This window comes from Aulonocara sp. 'chitande type north' Nkhata Bay, linkage group LG6 (assembly GCF_057382095.1).
Source record: "Aulonocara sp. 'chitande type north' Nkhata Bay isolate Kocher_YH1m ecotype deep benthic linkage group LG6, A_spYH_male_GT1.1, whole genome shotgun sequence".
Lineage (NCBI taxonomy): Eukaryota > Metazoa > Chordata > Actinopteri > Cichliformes > Cichlidae > Aulonocara > Aulonocara sp. 'chitande type north' Nkhata Bay.
In genome coordinates, this window is record NC_141349.1 from 24,401,089 (window position 1) to 24,427,057 (window position 25,969).

The following is a 25,969-nucleotide window of genomic DNA, read 5'->3' on the forward strand; positions in this document are numbered from 1 at the left end:
GATTCGGATAAAGTGAGTTGCGTGGAGAAGAATGACTGGAGCCACAGGTAAAGTTGCTATGAATTGTATTAAACTATTTAGCAACAATTTAACAGCATTTCATAAACAGGAATGAAAACAAAATAAAATACAGTGACAGCAATAATAATAACAATCAGAATCCTATCTGAGCTCAGATATGTCAGTCTTGCCGGAGTTAATAGTCAGTGTTCAGTCAAGTCAAATCCAATAGGTCAAAAGTCTGTGATTGGTGCAATTTCGTCCTACCGCACTGTTGCAATTGTTTGTGAGAGAAGAGCAACCTGCCCTTCTGGGCCAACTCGGAATGGCTGCGGTTCGGTTCAAAGGGAAAGGCTCGCCATCTTCCTCGTCAGGAAGAAATCCAGGTCTCACGATCCCATAAAAGACCTAGCCAGCACACTTCTAATGTTCAACTCTCAGAGAGGATCTTGTCCACTTCATCCGCTCCCGTGCAGATCTCGATGGTTTCAAAGTCCAAAATGTTCACAACAAATCAGGTCCGTTTCTTCAAGGTCCATGCAGATCTCCGGTATGGATATTTGCTCAATTTATCAAGTTAATAGTTATTTTCCAGCAACAAGCTTGGCGTTGAAAATCAGCGATGGTCTCGTGCACCTCCGTCTCTCTCTGTGTCTGAGCACATGTGACGGTACAGAGCAGGGGAAGGCGGGGCTTGTTCCTTCCTAACCAGTAGGGGTGTTAAATATACTCTTTGGGGTTTTATTCTTATATTTATATTATTTATCTTTTACTATTGATTTACTTTAGCTCAACTCACTGATTAACAGAGTAATGATAAATCCCAATTAACAATAACATGTTGTAGTGCATTACTGACTCGTGTAAACTCACTGGGTTACAAACAGTTGCTGGGAATTAAATCTATTTGGACTACCCTGAGACTGACAGGCTGGTGGAGCGGCTGAATAAGACGTTAAAATCCATGATTCGTAAGTTCAAGAAAGAGATTCAATATAAGTCCTGGACCTGAGAGCAAAGCTGCACACGTTGGGAAGGTTATCACAAGAAAATATTTGTTCCAGGCCCAGGAATGTCAGCAGCACCTGTACAATAGAGGGGCTAAACTCACAAATTTCACCGGGAGAAAAAGTGCTTGTATTACTCCCTTCTTCTAGCTCAAAGTTGCTCGCCAAGTGGCAAGGACCCTTCGTGGTCACACAGCTAGTGGGGGACGTTGACTGTGAAGTCGTACGGTGAGATAGGGAGGAGTCACACAAATATATATCACCTCAACCTCCTTAAAGTATGTAGTGAGCCTGAAACTACTTCTTCAGTGAGCCTGGTTAAGGACGGTATGCTCACGGCCCAACAGGTTAAGCAGGTTCTCTAGAGAAGCAGTTTCAGGCTTTCTCTATGTTTTAAGGAGGTTGAGGTGATATATCTGTGTGATTTGGGGCCGAAGGTGCCAAATTCCACCATTCCTGCCTCCCTCCATTGTGATGATCATTTCGTACAGGCCCAGAGAGTGGATGTTTCTGCATTACAACAGCGGTTTGCAAATGTGTTCTCCCCCTTGCCTTCTCTGTACAAATCACACAGAGCACCATTTTTAAAAGCAAACCCTGGTGTGACGGTGCGTTCACGGCACAACAGGTTACCTGAGCACAAAAGACAAATTGTGCAAAAGGAATTGGCTGAAATGCTAAAGCTAGGAGTAATAGAAGAGACACACAGTGTTTGGTGTAGCCCCATAGTTCTTGTGGTGAAGAAAGATGGGCCTATATGGTTCTGTGTTGACACTGCAAGGTGAACGAAGTGTCACAGTTTGATGCTTATCCCATGCCCCGGGTCAACGAGCTCCTGGACCGGTTAGGCACTGCTCGTTTTTTCACAACGCTGGATTTAACCAAGGCAGATTCTCTTATCTAACGGTCCAAGGAAAAAACGACCTTCTCCACTCTGTATGGTTTGTACCAGTTCGACACACTTCCGTTTGCCTTGCTCAGAGGTCCTGCCACCTTCCAGCGCCTCATGGACAGGGTGCTGTGTCCACAGGCTACATATGCTGCTGCCTACCTGGATGACGTTATCATCCACAGTGACACCTGGGTGGAGCATATGAAGCGGTGGCTGCCGTCCTGGAGTTCCTGAGGCAGGCGGGGCTCACGGCCAAACCAAACAAGTGTGCAGTGGGACGGAGGGAGGTACAGTATCTGGGGTACCACTTGGGGAGCGAGCAGGTGCGTCCGTCATTATTCTACGGTGCTGGCCTTCCAGCTCTGTTTGGATCACTCCCCACTGCAATGGCTCCATTACATAAAGGATGCTAATGCCTGGATCACACAGTGGCATCTGGCTCACCAGCCTTTTAAGTTCAAAGTGGTCCATAGGCCAGGGGCAGAGGTGGTCATTTCCGCTCTCGCTGGAGGGGGAGAATAGGCTAGGCCGGATCGGTCCGCAGCCTAAGTCAGGAAGTGGGGGTGTGGTTGGTGGCTCGGCTGCAGGGGAGGAGTGGAGCAGTGGGTTCAGGGTATGGTGTCTGTCCAGGACCTTTTTTTCCACAAGAAGCTCATAGTTTCTTTGAGTATTTCATAACGGTGAAAGGAGTAGTGGAGGGACATCGCAAGTGATTAAGCTAAGAAAACCTTTTTACTTCAGTCTCTCAGCAGACACCAACTTTCTGTTCATATCTGCATGCTCACAGAGTTTTTCTAAGTTTTACTTTGCTTCTAAGTTATAATTAATATTTTCATATTTTGTAAGATGAAAAAATATTACATTTTTAAATCAAATGTATGCTACTAATGAAACCGCACCACAAAAAATAACTGGGCAGTAAAATCTCTGGTGAGCCTCAGGCTAAAATCCTGGCATGAGAACTGCAGACTATTTTGTTGGATGAGGTTGATGTTCTGTCCTCTGTTCAGATATGGGTTTGAAAAGACGAGGGAGAAAAGCTGTAATAATAAGCAAACCAAATTCGATTGTATCCTGTACGGACTCTTGGTTCCTCTGGCACAAAGCACTTGGATTTAGTCTTTTTTTCTGCAGTTTTCACTTAATAAGCTTTGCCTGGGGTGCTACAAACTTCTTTTTTTCCTGTTTGTATTTGCACCGCCAATAGGAGTGATAGCTAAACGCGACAGAGGAGGACATGGCAGGAACTGTGTGTTTGCTGTGTGTCATGGTTTGCGTTTCTGACAGAAAAATTCGAAAAGTTAAGCCCAGTTGTTTCCTGCTGTCACAAGCCTGACATATGTAAAATTATGGTTATTGCACTAACTTTGAGGCACTGACAGAGCAGTGGAGCTGATAATACACAAAATCAGTGTGATATGACCATATTTAGTCTATTCCAGTAGTCATTGGGCAAGAGACATGTACATACTGGACGAGTCACCAATCTTTTGCAGGAAAGACAGACAGCCATTCACACCTATAGTCAGCCAAACCCATGTGTGTCTCTGAACTGTGGCAGGAAGCTAAAGTACCAACCCACAGTGTAAACTCCACACTGAAAGGTTTCAGACTGGATTTAAACCAAGGAGCTTCTTGCTGTGCTAACCGCTCCACAACAACTAGTCACTTTGTGAATATTCTTCTCTCCTAGATATTCCACAATAACAATGTTTGTTTCCACAAACAAAAAGTGCGGTTATCAGCGTTTAGGAACCACAGAACATCAGGTGTGAATATCAGTAGATTTTTTTTCTTTAGGACACACAAATAATAAACAGCTTTCTCTAATATTTGGCATGTGCAGTTATTTATGAATCCATAATAAAATGATATGACGGTGCAGTTTAAAAATAATCTAGTTGTAATGCCACAACAAGTTGTGAATGGCTTATTCGCGCTCCGCCCTCTAGGATCAGCTGGTTGTTGGTTCCAAACACCTGTTGCCAACAGGTTGCAGAGTGCTCTCTGCTGGACAAACTATGCAACCTTAACACTCATGAGATGGTTAAAAGGTGTTTCTTTCCCGTCTTTACTTTTTTCAGTTTTTATTTGCGTCTGTTATAAATTCAGATACCTACTGAGCAGCTCCTGTAGGTGTAATGTGTAGGTGGCTAAGAACAATGGTAGTTTCTACAATTACAGATAAAAGAACTATAAAAAAGGCCTTGCTTGTTCTGTCTTCTGTATGATAGTTCTTATTGCTTATAAGCAACCCCGATGCTATATTCGTTTAATTTTAAATACTTCGCACTCATCATCCCTTTTCCTCCTCTTCTCCCACTGATGGCTCCGAATGTTGCAGCAGATCGTTTTTGGTCAATTTTAATCCTAATAAAACCTGCATTAAGAAAAACTTATTTCTGTCCTCGTGCTGCTGGTGAGAAAGCCACATTTAATTTTAACTTTCAACAGTCCATGTCACTGTTGAATAATCACACCATGTAAAGCAGTTTATCTAATGCAGGTCAGATGACGTCATTTATTTGACTGATTTCCCAGGTAAGCACCAAGAGGTGGCCAAAGCAACTGGACCTTTGAGAAACGGCATTATTGAAAATTGTGAGTCTTCAGAAGAAAAGATAGGAACTCCCCTGCAGCCTGACATTTTCAAAAAGCTCCTCTCTGCATGTCTACTGCGTTACTGTGTTATTTATTTACTAAATTCGCTGCCTTATTGAAATTCAAACAAAACAAACCCCCTCTTAACACCAATGCAGCTATCAACAATGTATGCTCTTCCACAGCAACACCTCACTTTTCTTTCATTTTACTTCTGAAATACATTCTTTTAAATATGTTCTGAATATCAGAGATTTAACAACCTGCATCAAACTAAATAAAATATTGATTTTTCTGCTCATGGCATCTCCACTCCACTCCCCCTTGCCTTTCTACCACAGTCAGTTGCTGAGGAGCTGAGATTCTCATTAATGCTGCTGCGCTGCCTGAGTATATGTCATTTTGCCGTGGATGTTTTACTTTATTTATGCCTTTGAATGCATAGTAGCATTTGGGATATTAAAAGTTTGGATAAAATCTTGTGTTGGGTCAAATACCAACCCAATCAAAAACTTGTGACTTGGAACAACAAAGAAAATAATGTGCATATCTGTAATTCAAATCAACTCTGAATTGCATGATCACACCGACAACACAACATGTAACAATGCTGCGAGCCTTCCCAGACCATAGAAAGTTGAAAAACTTCAAGTCACAAAGGGCAAAGGAACTACTAGTGACACAATGTGGGCAGGGCACAAGATAAACTTTTCCATCTTCCAGGCAAGTGATTGAAACATCCACCAATGAGAGCACAGAATGCTGTTGAAATTTGACCTGGTAGTAAACACATTTGACTCACCTGGGCATTGTAAAGCCTTTGGATCACATCTGTCCATTTGGTTGTCCCATTGAGTGGAGGTCAATGGGAAATTAAAATTCAAATATAAATAAATATACACTTAAGAGTCTTTGATAAACTTCCCATCCGAGAATTACTATTTTTGCAATTTTTGTGGGAAATCATCAAACAGTTTATGTACATGCATGCAAATTAATTCAGCCTCACTATAAATGTGTTGGAACTGACATTTATGAGAGATGTGAGTTTGCTGGTCCTGAAAGATTTCAGCTCAGATTTAAAAAATAAATATAGAGTTTTTAACAAGATATGGATTGTAATATACAGTGGGGCAAAAAAGTATTTAGTCAGCCACCGATTGTGCAAGTTCCCCCACCTAAAATGATGACAGAGGTCAGTAATTTGCACCAGAGGTACACTTCAACTGTGAGAGACAGAATGTGAAAAAAAAAATCCATGAATCCACATGGTAGGATTTGTAAAGAATTTATTCGTAAATCAGGGTGGAAAATAAGTATTTGGTCAATAACAAAAATACAACTCAATACTTTGTAACATAACCTTTGTTGGCAATAACAGAGGTCAAACGTTTACTATAGGTCTTTACCAGGTTTGCACACACAGTAGCTGGTATTTTGGCCCATTCCTCCATGCAGATCTTCTCGAGAGCAGTGATGCACAATTCTGTTGCTTGTGAAGCTCGCACACAAGAATTTCACTCACATGTGCTGTACCAATGTACCTGCACATGTGATGTGACAATAAAAGTGATTTGATTTGATTTGATGTTTTGGGGCTGTTGCCGAGCAACACGGACTTTCAACTCCCGCCACAGATTTTCTATGGGGTTGAGGTCTGGAGACTGGCTAGGCCACTCCAGGACTTTCAAATGCTTCTTACGGAGCCACTCCTTTGTTGCCCGGGCGGTGTGTTTTGGATGATTGTCATGTTGGAAGACCCAGCCTCGTTTCATCTTCAAAGTTCTCACTGATGGAAGGAGGTTTTGGCTCAAAATCTCACGATACATGGCCCCATTCATTCTGTCCTTAACACGGATCAGTCGTCCTGTCCCCTTGGCAGAAAAACAGCCCCATAGCATGATGTTTCCACCCCCATGCTTCACAGTAGGTATGGTGTTCTTGGGATGCAACTCAGTATTCTTCTTCCTCCAAACACGACGAGTTGAGTTTATACCAAAAAGTTCTACTTTGGTTTCATCTGACCACATGACATTCTCCCAATCCTCTGCTGTATCATCCATGTGCTCTCTGGCAAACTTCAGACGGGCCTGGACATGCACTGGCTTCAGCAGCGGAACACGTCTGGCACTGCGGGATTTGATTCCCTGCCGTTGTAGTGTGTTACTGATGGTGACCTTTGTTACTTTGGTCCCTGCTCTCTGCAGGTCATTCACCAGGTCCCCCCGTGTGGTTCTGGGATCTTTGCTCACCGTTCTCATGATCATTTTGACCCCACGGGATGAGATCTTGCGTGGAGCCCCAGATCGAGGGAGATTATCAGTGGTCTTGTATGTCTTCCATTTTCTGATGATTGCTCCCACAGTTGATTTTTTCACACCAAGCTGCTTGCCTATTGTAGATTCACTCTTCCCAGTCTGGGGCAGGTCTACAATACTTTTCCTGGTGTCCTTCGAAAGCTCTTTGGTCTTGGCCATGGCGGAGTTTGGCGTCTGACTGTTTGAGGCTGTGGACAGGTGTCTTTTATACAGATGATGAGTTCAAACAGGTGCCATTCATACAGGTAACGAGTGGGGGACAGAAAAGCTTCTTACAGAAGACGTTACAGGTCTGTGAGAGCCAGAGATTTTCCTTGTTTGAGGTGACCAAATACTTATTTTCCACCCTGATTTACGAATAAATTCTTTACAAATCCTACCATGTGAATTCATGGATTTTTTTTCACATTCTGTCTCTCATAGTTGAAGTGTACCTCTGGTGCAAATTACTGACTTCTGTCATCATTTTAAGTGGGGGAACTTGCACAATCGGTGGCTGACTAAATACTTTTTTGCCCCACTGTATTTAACCACTTAAGTCAGGAAGAGTGAGTGCCTACTTTGTAAAGAGTAGAGTGCTGTGTTTAAGCATTACAGTTTGAATTTGACTGATGCAGAGCGAAAACGCACATCTGACCATTTGCTAGCAATGCTGCAAGTGCAGCAAGGACTTTTCACCAAGCTTTACAAATTCAGGAATGGAGGAGTGGAGACCAGCTTTGTGATTTCCCACAAACCCACCGTAAGCCACAGTGAGACAAAAGAAGCATTTGATAATGTGCCCCTCTCCAGGTGAACCGTAACAAGTTTGATTGAGGATTTTATGGGAAATGTGGAGTGAAAAATAACACTTTTTACTCTTTTTATCCTGGGCTGTGACACAGTCCAGTTACTCGTCTTTGCACTTGGGATAACAGAGTTTGGGATTATGGAAGAGCTGGCAGCAATGCATGGAATGAAAGGCACTAAAATCTGACAGGAAAAATAGCAGTAGCACTTTGTATAACAATAGCCCTGCCAAGTATATAAAATTTGATACATTTCTTTTTGTGAGCTTTCAAGACCTCTATATCGTCAGTGTGATTTTTTTCCCCAGAAAAACCTCAATAAATTGCACCAAAATTCCAAACATAGCAAGGACAATACAAAATAAAAATCATACATGTAAAATTACTTTTTTTTATTTAGAAAGTTCAATAAACATTACAGTTTGAAAAAATAGAAATACCACACACACACACACACACACACACACACTAATTGCCCTTCATAGATAAACTTTATTGTCTGCTTCTTTGATTTATTATAGCAAGTAAAATAAATATAAAAATAAAGACTGAGACACAAACTGAGCCTCATGGGGTCACAAACTAGTGTACTCTTAGTGTTGATTCCAGAAAAAATTGAAGGTTTTGTGAAGGACATTCAGCAGGAAGTCTGTTCCAAATCAAATATGCGAATCCCTCGACTGTGGTTACCACTTGGGGAATAGGGAGCACCCGAAAGTACTAGTGATAATAAAAGTGGAGTAATTGTCTCATGTGCTCACAATATGAAAATGGTGACTTCCCAGCATATAATTTTCTGTCTTTACTATGCTTTATACTCAAATACTTTTCACCAACTGTTGCTGTTTTACCATTGCTTTTGTGCATCATAGAACTCACAGAGACTCTCTGAAGCTCCTAAGTATCCTTAAAATTTGAAAAATTGCACAGATTCATCCCCCCAACTCCCTTATAGACAAACCTGTCGTCGGTCCAGCGCGATGGCGGTGAGCGTGAGGGTGGAGACGTGCAGTGAGCAGTACTGTACAAAGCGACTGATGTGGCACATAGTTCTTCCAAACACCCAGGTGCTGTTCACAAAGCGGACCTAAAGGAGTGCACACACACAGGGCAGGCCAAAATGAGAAATGTCAACGGTCTCATCAGGTAGACACACTGGGAGGAACGTCAACTTTTAAAACTGCAAAAATGAGAACTGGCATGTAATAACACATGCCAGTCCTCAACTTCTCTAGAGTACTTCTCATTATGATTATAATGATTAGCAGCCACTAAACGGACATGAGCTAACTATGTTCATACTCCAGTTCCCACAGCAACAATAAGCCTTAACTCTAAGTAACAGCTCTGGAATACTAGTGCACCAATGAGACAAATCAGAATTATTAGTAATTTTCTTGCAGTTCAGTGTAGACCCCTAAAAATAGTGTATGCCATGTGGGGAACATTTTGCTTTGTTATAGATTTTTTTCCATTGGAGGCTTTCATAGCATAGCAACCTTTTACACTGCTCTGATTCAGGTGAGGAAATGTCAGCAAAGATGGGAGCAATTTTAGACGCACCTGTAACACAAGATTACAGTTTATAGCCTGCACTGTCAGACATCCCCACTTGAGGTGTGCTCCTGCTTCTTCTAGTGTTTATAATCACAGTTACAGTGACACATGCTGTACAGGTCATGCAGGATACAGCCATCGTGTTAGATTTTTCGGCACATATGATCAAATGTTCTAAATAGCCTAAGTGCACTATTTCAAAAAGTGCTGAAAGAAAATCTGTCGGAAAGAGAGAGAGAGAAGGTGGGGTGAGGGTGTGTGAGGCAGGAGTTGTTTAGTGATCCTTGGGGTAGGTAAGAATGAAGAGTAATATTGAGTTGCCTGGCATGCCACAGAGGGCTCATTCAAGGTGAAGCTTTTTTCTTTTTCTTTTTTATCTCCGTAATAACACATGCCAGTCCTCAAACTGGAGCAGCTGCTCCAGCCCCACTAATACACAAACACCAAGCTTTCTCTTTCTCTGTCATTTGCAGCTACAGTGCCTTGAAAGATTATTTGTCCCATTCGTGATCTCTTTGATAATCTGATCTCAGATTATCAAGTAAATTTTAACATTAGAAAAAGATAATCCGAGTAAATACAAAACACCATTATTAAACAGTGATTTCATTTATTAAGGAAAAGGGGTTTTCCAAACCTGACCAGCCCTGTGTGAAAAAGTCATTGATATCTATCAGTCTGAAATGGGTTACAAATCCATTTCTAGGGGTTTGTCACTTCAGAGAACCATTATCCACAAATGGAGAAAACCTGGAACAGTGCTGAGGTGGCCGATGCACCAAAATGACTCCAGGAACACATCAAAGACTCATCCAGGAGGTCACAAAAGAACCCAGAAAAACATCTAAAGAACTGCCAGCCTCACCTGTCTCAGTTTAGGTGAGAGGTCATCCATGGGAGAGTTCCAAAGAAAAAAAAAACACTGTCGACCAAAACTAACATAAAGGCTCAAAAATCCTGAAGGAGAATGTCCAGCTATCAGTTTGTGCCCTGAAGCTTAAGTGCACTTGAGTAATGCAGCAAGACAATGATTCAAAACACTCTGGCACACACTTGGAGTGGGCTGGTCAAAATCTGGAGTTACATCCAATTGAGATACTTTGGTATGACCTTTAACAGGCTGTTCATGCTTGAAAATCCTCCAGTGTGACTGAATTAAAACAATTCTGCAAAGAAGAGTGGGCCAAAATTTCCTCCACAGCGATGAGTGAAAGTCTCATTGCCAGTTTTTGCAGATGCTTGACTAAAGTTCTTGCAGCCAAGAGCGGCACAACCAGTTATTAGGTTTAGGGGGCAATTACTTTTCACACATTTTGTGTTTACTCTGGTTATCTGTATATAATATTAATATTATTGTTTGATTATCTGAATTTTTAAGTGTGACAAATATGCGTGACACTTTACTGCTGAACAATATAAGGAGTGGGAAGGGAAAAATACTCCATGTAGTCGGGGTTTCACTATACAAATGTCAAAAACACAAGTCCAAACTGAAAAAAATGCTAAGTAGGTTAGGTTGTTAGAAAAAAAATCCTTTGCATGGAGAGACTCAATTAGCATATATTCAGAAACGCACTCTGTTTCGTGGACTCCAACATGAGGTCGGAGGCTGGAGGTGGTGGGCTGCCCACGTCTGATTAAAGCAGCATTTTTAATAAATACATTTCATGCATTCAGAGTAAGTCCCAAACTCAATGTCAGCTGTGAGTTTGCAGGCTCCAGGATGATTCAAAGCAGGAGTGACACATTTTCAACCTATTAAATGCTCATTTTTCTAAACAGTTTTCTACCTCACGGGACGGTTTAGCTCCCAGCTAAAAACACTTTCAACTATGAAGCGGTTTTTTAATATTAAGTTGGTAATGGAAACAGGGTGTGATATTTTTTGCTTTAAAGTAACTATATAATACAACACAGCCAGCCAAAGAGAGGCATCACGATGACACCACTAGCGCCATCTTTTGGTAGCAGTTTAATACAGAACTTGGAGCAGTGCTCGGAGTGTTGAGCAGGTTCCCCTAATTTGACTTAGTTTAATTATTGCAGGACATTACAAATGTTGTTATTAAAAAAACATTTATGTGTGAAGATAAGAGCTGCCATACCCATCACACACACATGCACACCTACACACGCGCGCGCGCGCGCACACACAGTGGTCTTACCAGAGTAAAGGGTGTATTGAGGACTGTGATGAAGATATCAGCCACCGCCAGGTTTAGGATAAATAAACTGGTGGCGGACAAGGTGCGCTTGTTTTTGACCACCACGTGACACACCAGGGTGTTCCCGAACAGGGAGATCACGATTATGAGGGAATAGGCTGCCACAAGCAGCGCCTTGATGCCCCTGTCCTGAGACTCTCCGCCGCTGCTGGCCAGAGAGCGCCAGCCCTCCAGCAGACCCTCATCAAAGTCCAGGAGAAACAATCCGGAACTCGCGTTCCCTCTCTGTCCCGAAACGTTCATGAAACGCTCCGCGAAAGAAAGTATCTCCTCTCCCGAAAGTGAAGAGTCGTTAGTTCTGTGTCCCGCTGCTGCCCGGCTCATCCAGAGGACCACGGAGAGCCAAACACATACTGCTGTCATTTTTATTATTATTATTATTATTAACAGTGTAATTATCGCATCCCCCTGCCTGTAGTTTTAATGAGAGAATGAGAGGTTTGCAGCTGCTTCTCTGTCATTCGTGTCACTGGAGTAAAGGAGAGAGGCTGAAGCGTGGGCAACAAGTTGTGTGAAGCGACTCAGCAGCAGGAGAGGCTGCTGTTTATAAAGCTTCAGACTGTCGCGTGTGTGTCTGTGTGTAGCAGAAAGAGAGGGAGGGAGAGAGACTCCTTCCTTCTGTACTTTTATTGATTCGTTCTTAGTGAGATGTTTACCTGCAGGGTGATGCAGGGTGAAGCTGGCTGATTTGCAAGTCCAAGGCTGCTTCGGGTCTCCATGCGTGCCAAATTAAACCGCCTGGTGGTTTATAATTGAATTGTTTTGGCAACAGACATTTAAGCTGATGGCCTGTAAACGTATCGACCATTTAGAGCATTCTGTTAAATACTTGGAAATTCGTAATTTAAACCCCAGTGTGTTCTTAGATGATATTAAAGGACTTTGCTTTTTTTACTTGTATAAGCTTTTTTCGAAGATTTTTCAGGTATATGTTGCCAGTCAAGGTCAGTGAAGTCACCAAATATGGTTCCTTGTTCATTTAGGGCAGGGGTGTCCAAACTCCGGCTCGCGGGCAGTCCATTTTTAATTGGCCCGCAAGTAATTTTATAAATAGAATAGAATATAGCCCGCACTTCAACTTTTGCTTGAGTGTATTGCACTTCTTAGTTTTAACACCAGGGGGAGCTGTTGTTAATCAAGGCAGTTGCTCCACCAAAAAGGTCAATCACAGAAGAAATTTACCCCCAAGTTACTAAACATGGCAGAACCAAAGAAGCGAAAGGTAGAAAGTGAGTGCAGAAAATTTCAGACACGGTGGGAGAGTGAATATTTCTTCAAAGAATTCAAGGGGAAGTGTGTCTGTTTGATCTGCACTGAAACTATGGCAATTATCAAAGAGTATAATGTACGACGTCATATGAAACCAAACAAGAGGCCTATGCATCCTACACTGCACTCAGAAAAATTATGGTTCTTAAATGGTTCTTCAGATGTCTTCATGGTTCTTTGGTTTGGTTCGACCTTTAAAGGTGCCCCAACCATTTCTTGATGGTTCTTTGGGGCACCTTTAAAGGTTCTTCAATGAACCACGGAAAGAAATGGTTCTTCAAAGAACCATTGTTTGAAAGGTTCTTTCTGGCACCAAAAAAGGTTCCTCTATGGCATCAGTCTAAAGAACCACTTTTGGTTCCAGTTGGCACTTTTATTTTTCTGAGTGTGGTGTTGAGCGAGAGCAGAAATTAAAGCAAAGGGTAGCTCTCCTGCATGGTCAGCAACAGTATTTTTTTCGTGCTCAAATTGTCCAGGAAAAGGCTCCAATAGCATGAGGTCTCCCAACTCATCGCAAGACATAGCAAGCCTTTTTCAGATGGAGACCTCATAAAACACGGCCTCGTTAAAGTCACCAAAATAATGTGCCCGGAAAAAGTGCAGGACGCACTGCATGAAGACTCGTCAGCCAACATTAAACTGCAACTGTCTGATAAAGCTGTGCTTTTGATTTTTACTCCATCGCATGAGATGAGAGCAACGATGCCACAGACACCGCAGCTGTCAGCTGCTATGTTTTTTTGCGGGGAGTGGACGAGAGCACGAGCGCTTTAGGTGAGTAAAAAAATATATTCCACAGTACCCGTGGGTTAATAAGCATGCATGTGCAGGTACACATGCTTCAAATATCTATAATGCGCATCAATTCTGTCACTACCCTGCTTTTGCGCACCACTTTCTTATAAGCGTTTTTCTTGTTAACACACAGAGTACACACCGCTGTGCACAGCGCACGCACACGCAGTCAGCTGATCTCATCTGATGCAGATCTGATCCTTGATCAAGTGACATTTGTCCGGATTTTTAGCAGAGTGGCGTCGGATCAGCACCGCAGCTGGATGGCCCGATTTACATACCCAGCGCAGCTGATACTCACCAGAATAATTTACTAAAATTATATGGACTCCTGTTATTAAGTCCAGTTCAGTCTGTTAATGTTGATAATCGTTTCAAACGGACGTTAATAGATGTTTTGCTAAGCCTAATAACTTAAATAACAAACTTGAAATGTATCACTTTTAAGGGATTTTTCTAACTTTAATACAGTAAAGTTAAGGTTATACTGTATACCTAAGTGGCCCAGCCCCTCCTATATTTCTATGTATGTGGCCCTCAGTGAAAAAAGTTTGGACACCCCTGATTTAGGGTAAACGTCTTTCTAAAAAATGAATAAATAAATTATGAGAGGGAAAAGTACGGAATAAAATTATTATATTATTAAATTTGTTTCTGACATCTTACAGTTACTTTTGCTAAGGTATTCATGAAGATTATTATTATTTTTGCTTGTTGCTCATTTTTGTTGCCGGTTCCTACCCCTGTGTGGATTTGGTGTGTGTGCTACTAACTACAGTTCCACTGATTGGGCTGCTGTCTGTCTTGGCCAGGACACTCTTGTGAAAAAGATTTTGACCCGCTCTCTTGGAGCCGCTGGTCCGGGGTGGCTTGAACCTCTTCCTTGTCGGGGGAGCTCCCTCTGGTGCCGGGTGGTTCGTGGGTGTCTGGGGCCATGGTGGCCGGCCTCTGGCGGGGTCGGCAGCTTCAGATTCACTGGGACTCTCCCCCTTTTGCTGTGGGCACCCCATCTGGGCCCTTCGTCCTTGTCCTGATGGGATGGACGCTTAGATGTCGCCCAGATGTGTGGCCTCAGGTCTGCGGGCTGCTGACGGCACTTTTCTCCTGGATACATCTCTGTCTGCCTCTGGCTAAATTGTAGATGTATAACTCAAAGCATTAAAAAGCTTTACAATTACTTATGATACCACTTTTTTCTTATAAATCAGTAAAAACAAAAATCAGAAATATTGAATTACTAAACCAATTATAGTTCTAATAAGACCCACAGTAAAAACAAACACTGACATCTGCAATTTAAGTATATTAAAAACTGCTATAAGGCCATAAAACTGAGTGAAACAGTCACGCACGTTTCATTATTTACAGGACGAAAACGTCTATAAATGGGTTAATTTCTCACTGGGTTACTTTATAATGATACACAAACCTGTCACAATATCCTATGGACCACTGAGTACTACTCTCCTAAGTCATAATGTGTGATTTCTTAATAAAAAATAAAGAATCCTAAAGTCTGGCTTACTTGTTTGAAATGCTCAGGCCATCTGCTGATTGGTCAGATGCGGTTATGTCACTGTCTGTCACATAACCTGGGCTTTGCTGATTGAATGGGAGACAGCTGTGTGGTCCCTACACAATCGCAGAGAGAGAAGGGGAAAACAATAAAGTCACCAAATATGGTTCATCGCTCGATAAAGGCTTAAGAACAGCCCTAAAAAACCTCACTGTCTTGCACCACCTCTGCCTATAATGCAGTATTGAGATCCCTTCCTAGGTGAGTCAACCCCACGTTTTCCCTGGATTTCTACAGCAACATAATTGAGAGGTTAATGATTTCTAAAAATAGATAAATACATGTCTGAAATGTTCTGAATGTGCAGATAGTTTTGAGCATAATCAGAAATTTAGAGAAGTGTATCCCAGCTCTCGCCCTATAATAACTGGGATAGGCTCCAGTTTTACTATAGTTTTATGCATTTATCACATTGAACTACTGAGACATGCTCTTCAACTTGCACATCTTTATCTCTCCTTAAGACAGAGATTAAATGTGTAGTTAAACTGTCAATTGGACTGAGATCTGGGCTTGGACTTGGCCCCATCTGAACCATTTCTGTGTGGCGTTTCCTGTCTGCTTGGGTTCGTTGCCTTGCTGGAAAATAAATCTTTTCCTGATAATTTTCTTAGTTCATTATCCCCTCTACGTTTACAAGCCTTCAAAGGCCTGTTCCTCTGATGCAAGGCCAGAGGATGCTGCCACCGTCATGCTTTACAGTAGAGATGGTGTGTTTGTGGTGATATGTGGAAATTGTCTCATCAGACCAAATAACCATCTTCTAGTTGACCTTGGAGTCACCCACATGGCTTTGGGTGAGTTCCAAGTGAGATTTCATGGCAGCTTTTTTCAGCAGTGGCTTCTTCTTTGCTACTCACCCATACAGTTTTCACTGATGAAAGAACCCAGGCAACAGTAGTTGTATGTACAGTCTCTTCTATCTATGCCCCTGAAGCTTTTAAATCCTTCAGAGTGGACACCTGGTGGCCTCCATCACTGGTGTTTTTCTTCCCCAGTCACTCTGTTTGCGAGGATGACCAGCTCTAGGCAAATTTAGACAACTGCCATACTTCTTCCATTTCTTAATTATGGACTTACCTGAACTCTGTGGTATATCCAGTGAGTTGGAAATCGTTTTGTAGCCAACTCCCAACTTTCAAGGACAGAGTTTTCTGAGTTCCTTTATGTTTTCTTTTTGCAGCAGCTGATGAACCAGAGTCTGAACCTTACAGATACAGGTGCCTTTATACAATCGCTTCATACATGGTAGATGCACAGGTGATCTCCATTTCCCCAACTGCTGGAATCAGCTGGACCTCTGATAAATTAGGTTGTCACTTTAAAGATCAAATGTTTATTTTACTATATATACTTTTAATTAACTGGCATTATTTTATCAACATGAAAGAAGCTTGACCATTGTTTTGACCATGATCTTATGTATTAAAGCATTGAAGGGGTGAATACCTTTTATAAGCATTGTATATGCAGTCAAATATACCTGGCTCATAAAGTAGTATCAGTCTCAGATTAGCAAATAACACAGTCCCCTGCTGAGAGCGATAATAGCAGTGAAATCAGCCATGAAGAGGCTTGGACTGCTGGGAGGAGAAATAGGATACCAGCATAAATTATATATGTAAATTAAGGAAAAGACAAACACGTGTAACACAGGTGATAAATAGATTCCAGTGCTCACAAGACTCAGATTTTTACACTATAGATGCAAACAGTTTTGTTTTATTTGTACCGGTTAAGCTCAGTGTGCTGCAAAAACTCTCAGAAAAATAGATTAAAATTAAAGTATCAAATAAATAAACTGTTAATGTTATTCAATCAATAGCTGCTCTGACAGTCTGCTTCCATGCAATTACAGTGTCTGCTGCAGTGTTTTTAAATGCCACTCAGTCCAGATGAGTCGGAGGCTGAAAGGATGGGAAAAGTGACAGAAACACTGGCGAGAGCAGTAAGAAAAGCCACAAACAGATGTCAGAGACGAAAGGATAAGACACGCGTTAATGATCAAAAATACAGGAGAGTAAGAGCTGAACTGTTGCTTCACTTATCTAAATTCCTCTAGCATGAAAAGAAGTTGGCTTGTCTTGAGCAGAGGATACCAAGGCATTAAATTGGCTTCACTCTGAGCCTGTATGTGGTAGATGGATTGCAAAACGCGGGAGCCTCAAGTTCAGCATGTGCCCCTGGTAATTAGCACTGCACTTAAATAAAAGTAATGGACGGATAGTTTTAAAAATTGGATTTAAATCGATGCGGCAGAACCAGAGATAGCTAATCTCGTTCAGTGTCTGGGGTCCTGCAGCATTCATTTCTGCCCCGTGGCCCCAGAGGCTTGAACCAGCCCTTGTAGAAAGCAGATGGGCTGCAGAATGTTTTGGAAAGCAATTGCAAAATCCTGATTAACTGTCTCCATCTCGCAACTCCTCACTATTAGGCCAAATTTAATGATCACAGAATCAGACTGTAAAAAGCTAAAAAGCTGTTTTAACACTCCTCAACATAAACCTTTGGGAAACCAGTTTGCACTGCATATGGAACGTTTTGGTGTTTGGAGGTTTTGCTGTGCGGTGTGATGAAAAGTCCCTCCTTGACAGGATAAATATGAGCCAGCAGGCTGGTGGGTCTCTTGTAGAAAAAAAAACGTAGAAAATTATAGAGCTCGTTGAAATACTTCTAATATTATAATACTAAATGAACCATGAAAGGATTTTTCTTGATTTTCTACTGACAGTGTGTCAGGGACCAAGCAGTAAAGCATAAAGGACACCGGTGGTTTTAATTCAAAAAACGGGTTTTATTGACCCAAAAATATGAAAATATATTTAACAAAGCCAAAACTTAAACAGGCAGACCAATAAAAGAGGTCAACTCAACAGACTAAACTCAAGATAATAATTAACAAAACCTCAAACAAACATATGGTAAACTGACCTGCTGAAATGACACACAGGGGGACTTAAATACTGGTTTAGCTAAACCAAATGACACACACGGGGGAAAACAAGATGGCTGCCATATAACCAACTAATACAAAACATTTAAACAAACATGAAACACCCCCCAGGCAATGAAGCATGTGGTGCAATCCAATTAGGCTGTCAGCAGTACTTCAGGTCTCCCAGCCCTTTGCCACACCTTTTGCCAGACAGGAGGAGACACCAACCCCCAGGTAACATGTGTGGCATGCCATCACACACCTCCCCTCTTCAGAGCTGGAACAGCGAGAGAGATAGTCAGCAGTAAGGTTCTCCTTGCCTGGTACGTGGTGGACAGTGAATCGGAATGGCTGTAAGGCCAGGTACCAGCGGGTAATTCGCCCATTTGTGTCCTTCATCTGCTCAAGCCACTGTAGTGCTTTGTGATCAGTTTCCAAGGTGAAGTCTCTTCCCAGTAGATAGTAGCGGAAGGAGTCCAGGGCCCACTTGATCGCTAAGGTCTCCTTCTCTACTGTGGAATACCGAACTTCCCGTGGAAACAGTTTCCGGCTGATGTAAGCCACTGGATGGCGGCCTTCCATGGTTTCCTGAAGGAGGACAGCTCCCAGGCCCCGATCTGAAGCATCAGTCTGTAATATGAATGGTTCATCAAAGTTGGGACTGTACAAAACCGGTTGCTTACTTAGTGACTGTTGTATGTCATGAAACGCTGCCACTGCCTCCTCTGTCCACTGGATGTAATTGGGGGAACGTGATCCCGTCAGGTCTGTGAGCAGAGCTGCCCTGTTGGAGAACTGAGGGATGAAACGACGGTAGAAACCTGCCATGCCCAAAAAGGATCTCAGCTGCTTCCTTGTTTGGGGCAGGGGGGATGATTCCATGGCCTCGATTTTGCTGACTTGTGGCCTGATAACCCCCTTGCCGATGACATGGCCCAGGTATTCTGTCTCAGCAGCGGCAAAAACACACTTTGACGGATTCACCGTCAACCCAGCTGAGTGCAGGTGGTCCAGAACAGTTCGCAGGTGTTCCACATGCTCCTCCCAGGTGTTGCTGTGGATAACAATATCATCCAAGTAAGCAGCAGCAAAGTCAGAGCAGTCATGTAATACCTGATCCATCAGCCGTTGGAAAGTTGCTGGAGCTCCATGTAGTCCAAATGGCAAGACTGTAAATTGGAAAAGCCCCCATGGTGTTCTGAATGCTGTGAACTCTCTGGACCGTTGAGTGAGTGGGACCTGCCAGTAACCCTTACACAGATCTATTGTGGTCAGGTACCTTGCTTTTCCCAGACGTTCAAGTAGATCATCAATTCTTGGTGTCGGGTAGGAGTCAAACATGGATATGGAGTTCAGGTACCTGAAATCAATGCAGAACCTCATACTCTCATCCTTTTTGGGTACCAAGACCACAGGGTTGCACCATTCACTCTTAGATCTTTCAATGATCCCTAGAGATAGCATCAAATCAATTTCCTTCTTCAATGAAGGCAGCAGACGTTCTGGGATCCTGTAACTTAATCGTCTCACAGAGGCACCTTCTCGTACCACAATATCATGTTCGACAATGTCAGTTCTCCCTGGATTCTCTTGAAAGACTGCTGATTTACACATTTCTCTCACCTGCTGCTGCTTGTCCTCTGGGAGATGGCTGAGATCATAATCTAGAGAGCCAGCAGGTGGTAGATATTGCTCATCTGCTTCATCTTCTTCAGGCACTCGCCGTATGAGCATTGCATCCGCCTTGTGTTCAATACGCTCCACCCACTCCTTCAGAAGGTTTATATGCAAGACCTTGCTGGAGCGCAACTGCCCTGGGGTGGACACCTCATATGTGGTGGGTCCCAGCTTCCTCATGACTTCAAATGGCCCCTGCCACTTTGCCAACAATTTGTTGTTGTCACTGGGGAGGAGCACGAGCACCTTTTGTCCTGGCTCAAACGCACGCTGACGAGCAGATTTATCATACCAAGACTTCTGCTGCTGCTGGGCCTCCACCATATGTGATTGAGCAAGTTCACCCATTTTCTCCAACCGTTCTCTCATCTGAATGACATAAGACAAAATGTTCTTGGATCCCCCCTCCACCTTGTCTCCCTCCCAAATCTCCTTTAACAGAGTTAGAGGGCCACGAACCTCATAACCATACAACAGCTCAAAAGGTGAAAAACCTGTGGAGGCTTGGGGGACTTCTCTATAAGCAAAGAGTAGATATGGCAGCCATTGATCCCAATCGTTACCACTGTCGTTGACAAACTTCCTGAGCATCTGTTTCAATGTCTGGTTAAACCGTTCTGTCAGCCCATCAGTTTGAGGGTGGTATGGTGAAGTTCTCAGACTCCGGATGCCCAACAACTGATAAACTTGCTTTAACAGAGTAGACATGAAGTTAGTGCCTTGATCAGTTAGTATTTCTCGTGGAAACCCAACTCTTGCAAAGAACTGCACTAAACAAAATGCAATGGGCTTGGCCTTTATAGATTTTAAAGGGAACACCTCAGGATATTTTGTGGCATAATCTGTTACAACAAGCATGTAACGATTTCCTGCTTTGCTCCTCTCAACAGGCCCTACAATATCCATTCCAAGACGCTCAAAAGGAGTGCCGATGACAGGGAGAGGTTGGAGTGGAGCTCTATGGGGGATTTTAGCAGATGTTATCTGACAATGTGGGCAACTTTTACAAAACTGAGCCACATCTTTGCTAAGACCAGGCCAGTAGAAATGATGTTTGATGCGAGCTGTGGTCTTGTGTTTACCAAGGTGGCCAGCCCACGGAATAGAATGCCCTAAGGTGAGAATGGCGTTTCTAACCTTCTGGGGAACCACCAGCTGCAGCACCGACCCCTGCTGACGATAGAGAATGTCATTTTGCAAGACGTACTCACTGTCAAGAACCTGCTCCACTCCAGGTTCCTTTTCTTTGGCCTTCCAGAAAAGAGATATTAAAGATTGATCAGATTTTTGGAGTTCAGCAATTTCAGTTGGAATATTAAACCCTAGGGGTGACGGTGTTGGCTCAGCGTCTGTTAGTGTATCCACAGGTGAAAATTTGAATTTCTCCTGCCTTCTTTGTCTGCGGGTCTTCCGTGGCTTCACCACAGTTGTCTCAAACTCCTCATTAAAAAAAGGCAGGGCACTCAGGGTCTCAGAGTGGGTACTGACTTGCTTAGCCTGAGCTCTGGTAACAGCTACATTGCACTCCTCAGTCTGCTCAGACTCCAACAAATCAAAAAGCACAGGAAGGTCACGCCCTAACACGGCAGAGTAAGGCAAACTGTTCACAACACCCACATTCAGCAGATACATCTGGTCCTGAACTTTAATGTAGATGTCAGCTGTCGGATATCTTTTCTCATCTCCATGGACACAACAGATTGAAATTGTATCACTGGTGCGAACAATATTAGGTGGGGCAAAATCTGAGTGAATAAGAGACCGAGAACTGCCAGAGTCAAGAAGGGCATTGAGTAGAACCCCATTCACTTCAATCTGGCTCATTTTGATGGATTTGTCACTCTCCTGCTCAGGATCAGCATTAGAACGAGGAGCAAAACACATTTGCACCATTTTAGCAGAATTTCTTGGGCACATAGGTTTTGTATGGCCCTCTAATCCACAAAGATAACAAATGAGCTTCTTACCAAAGGCCTTTGGTGGTCTAGTGGTAGACTGAGAGCTCTTACTGGTGCTTGTATTTGCTGAATCCAGATGGTTTTGCTGAGGTATCTTCCGGGTGTCCCTCGATACCTTCCATGCATTATGGCTCCATGCTTGCCCCTTCTTTCTGGCAGCAACAAAAACATCAGCTAACAGAGCCGCTTCCATTGCTGAACCAGGGTTGTGTTCTCTGATCCAAACCTGAAGCTCAGGAGATAACATTCTGAGAAACTGCTCCAAGATTATAGTTTCACCAATGTCATGAATAGTTTTACCCTTTGGCTGGATCCAGTTCCCATAAAGCTCCTTCAGTCTCGCATATAGCTCACGAGGGCTTTCATCTGGTTGAACGTCCAGGGATCTGAATCTTTGCCTATATGTTTCAGGGTTAATGTCATATTTTGACAGAATAGCTGATTTCACTTTATCATAGTCTAATGAATCATCAATGTCCATGTGAACATAGGCACCTCTAGCTTTACCAGTAAGCAAGGGTATCAAATGAAAAACCCAATCTGACTTCTGCCATCGATAAGCTGTAGCCATACGTTCAAATGTGATCAGGAAATGTTCAATATCATCAGCTTCAGTTAATCTTTCCAATCTGCCCTCTATTTGTAGGGGAAACTGAAATGCTGGTGAAATGGCTGGATTGGAATTAGTCATAACTGGTTCAGCCTGGGCCTGCTGAACAGAGGAAGAAGGATGAATATCAAACTCTAATGATTCAGAGCGAGCTTCTGCAGAATCTGATGGTGATGTTCTGACTTCGATTTCTGACTGCAAAAGTCTAAACTGATGTTGAAAGGCTTTAAATCGCTGTTCTTGTCATGCATTTAACTCACTCTGTTTTGCATCCCGGATGTCCTGTTGTTCCATGTGAGCATGTAGCATATTGACTAGATCAGACAAAGTAGGCTCCTTTTCAACTCTCTCCACAACTTCAGTGACTCCTGAGGCTCCATTTTCCTCCTCTTCACAGGTTTGCTGAGCAGATCCCTTTTTCTTTTCATTCTTGCCACCACGATGCATTCTTCCTCCTCATGGGGAAAAACAGAAGAAAGAAAAAAAGAAAAAGAAAAAAGACCTGTGTCCAATACTGGATGATCCCACTGCTGCCACCAATTGTCAGGGACCAAGCAGTAAAGCATAAAGGACACCGGTGGTTTTAATTCAAAACGGGTTTTATTGACCCAAAAATATGAAAATATATTTAACAAAGCCAAAACTTAAACAGGCAGACCAATAAAAGAGGTCAACTCAACAGACTAAACTCAAGATAATAATTAACAAAACCTCAAACAAACATATGGTAAACTGACCTGCTGAAATGACACACAGGGGGACTTAAATACTGGTTTAGCTAAACCAAATGACACACACGGGGGAAAACAAGATGGCTGCCATATAACCAACTAATACAAAACATTTAAACAAACATGAAACACCCCCCAGGCAATGAAGCATGTGGTGCAATCCAATTAGGCTGTCAGCAGTACTTCAGGTCTCCCAGCCCTTTGCCACACCTTTTGCCAGACAGGAGGAGACACCAACCCCCAGGTAACATGTGTGGCATGCCATCACACAGTGTGAATGGCACAAGGAAATGTTATTCAAACCAAGTTTCAAGGAAGGTCATTATAAATATATATCGAATGAATACAATCACAACCCACACTCAGCAAACTGAGCTCCACTCTTCCAGTCCACACAGCGTCTGCCTGCAGGTATTTTGATCATCAAGCAGAAGCGATCATCTAGTTCAAAGGTTTGCCTGATCGTTAAATGCTGCAAAATATTAGTTCTGCAAAGCTGCTATGCTGTAATCTGGTATGATTGTCTCAGATATGAACATGATGTGGATAATAAAATTCATTGCAGGGTTTAGGCTTACTTAGGAGTCACAGACTCGTCATTCATTTGCATTATGAGCCACCATTTGAGTCATATTTCAAGTGAACAAGTAATAATTTGTGTGAAAAAAAAAATCATACAAAAGCAGTGGTGGCGTGAGATTCATTCACACGTCCATTCATTCCCACAAATATCTGTTATCTTAATGTGGATGTGATGAATGATGATAAAAGGAAGCGTTGAAAATGGGAGGACATGGGGCAGGATGTTCACTATTAATTCAATCATTCATTTTCTTTTATTTATGCAAAACATTTGCATGTTCTTTTTCACTATCCACTTAGATTGAACATTATGCTCTTAGCATTTTTATTCAATCAACATTCAATCAAAGATGATGGCCAAAGAGAGCCTGCAAATGGCTTGCATGTGTAATATTTTAAGAGTGGTAAAAGCGTGGTAGTGTGGAAGTGAGAGCTGTCGCCTCGCAGTAGGAAGATCCTGAGTTTGAATGCACCTGCTAGCATCTTTGCATTTCAGAGTACTCAGGCTTCCTCCCACAGTCCAGAGACATGTGTGTTAGGTTAACTCCATCCAGCCATTTTCTACAGCTTATACAGAGTCAGACTTCCCTCTCCCTGCCTACCTCCAAGCCAGCCAAGACATGTATCCTCTCCAGCATATCCTGGGCCTGCCGCCGGGCTTCCTCACAGCATAACATACCTAAAACACTTCAACTGGCTCCTTTTGATGTGGAAGAGTACTGGCTCTACTGAGCAACATAACGCTCAGCTCTCTCTTCAGCACAACAGATCAGTACAGTACTTCATCCACATCACTGTAGATGCTGCATCAATCTGCCTGTCAATCTCCTGGTACTTAAGGTACTTAAATTAAACTTAAAGTTGGGGCCATCGCCTTTTTCTGGTAGAAAATAATGGCTTCACAGCTGCATGTGTCAGTTGTCGTATCTGATTCAGATCCATGAGGCCACAACCTGATTAAACCAAAAGACCCACATCATCCACCGTCCCAGCGGAAATAAAGAGTTTGATTCCCTAATTCTGGAGCACATCTTCCAGGAAGGAAGTCAAGGTGAATCTCATCCAATCCAGTGAATGAGGTTAATTGATGACTGCAAATGGGTATTAATGCATGTGTAATTGGTTGTCTGTCTCTGTGTGTCAACTATGCAACACACTGGCATCCTATGCAGGGTGTAGCCTGCTTCTCACCCAGCAGGAATAGGCTCCTTTGCCTGCTCCCAGCCACCCTGAAAGGATCAGCAGAAATGGGTGGATGAATGGATGGTAAGAGTAAGACTGCACCACAGTGACTGACTAGAGGCAATGAAAACTATTACATGAGCTCCACCACAGTGAGTACCTCTCAAGGATGCTCACTCTTTATCAAACGCTTTAGTGAACCAGACCGAGGTGAGCATTAATAAGACTTTACTGATTACTTTAAAGGTTCTTTGCAACATCACATCTTGATCTATATATGAAGAGCCTTAATAGTAAAGGACCAAAGGGACTCACTTAGTGGCTTTTTTCTTATTGGAATTTTGCTGATAGCCATTTTAATATCTGTCATTGTTTTTGTAAAATAACAGTTCAAACGTGTTGGTAAATGTATGCATTTTCTGGCAAAGAGAAGAGAGAAGAAGGCTACCACTCCTGCTTTCTCATTTGTACTGTTATGTTGCCTGGGTCGTTGACCCAGGCTTTTGAGTTTATTATATTAATATCATTTCTAGTCTTCGGTTTCTTTGTTAGAGTTCTGTCTTATGGTTTATGTCTCTGTGTTCTCTAGTTGCTCTGTCTCCCCTGTCAGCTGTATCCCCTTGTCAAGTTCGCGTCTCTGTGTTATGTTTCCTGTTTTACTTTGAAAGTCCGTGTCTCATGTAAATGCGTCTGGTTTTGCTTCCTTTGTCTCGTTAGGCCTGATTTGCCTCAGCTGTGTTTCCCTCCTGTTACCCATTCCCTGATTGCTCCCTCTGTGTATTTAAGCCTTGTGTTTCTCTGTGTCCCTGTTGTAATCTACTGTTATCTACCCTCACTCATGCTGTGTGTTTTGGGGCTTCCTGCCTGCGTTAATGTTTGTATTTTGGAAGTTTGTTACTTTGAGTTCAGCATTAAAGCTGTTTTTTGAGTTCATATCTGTCTCTGGAGTCTGCACTTTGGGTCCTTTTCCTGCCTGCACACAGCTGTTCCATAACATGTACACTGAATATAAAGTGGCAACAACCGTCTGTTATCTTACTTCAAACACGGGGAAAGACTAACCTGGCTCTACACGAAGCCAACTAAATCTACCGAGCAACATCTTTAAGGGGCTTCTTCCTCTTGTGGCATGAAAAAAAGCAAGATGACAGTGCCAAACTGAATTTTTAAAATCCTCTTTGGGGACATCCCACCCAAAAATAAATTATGCATGTTTTTTCTCTATCCATCTGTTTTTGGTTAGAACTGGTGAGTTTTGGCAAGAAC

At 42.6% G+C, this 25,969-nt stretch overlaps 1 protein-coding gene across 1 annotated transcript in view; it reads right to left on the reverse strand.

The window, feature by feature from the left end:
• The window catches only part of gpr83 (G protein-coupled receptor 83), a 33,522-nt gene extending 21,659 nt beyond the window's left edge, over window positions 1–11,863 (reverse strand). Inside the window, exons 1-2 of the mRNA XM_086297598.1 lie at window positions 11,329–11,863; window positions 8,568–8,693 (exon numbers count right to left, since the gene is read on the reverse strand). Coding sequence (XP_086153724.1) covers window positions 8,568–8,693; window positions 11,329–11,751 — 549 coding nt within the window. The 5' untranslated portion in view covers window positions 11,752–11,863. The remainder of the gene's footprint in view (window positions 1–8,567; window positions 8,694–11,328) is intronic.
• Between the last annotated feature and the right edge of the window lie 14,106 nt (window positions 11,864–25,969).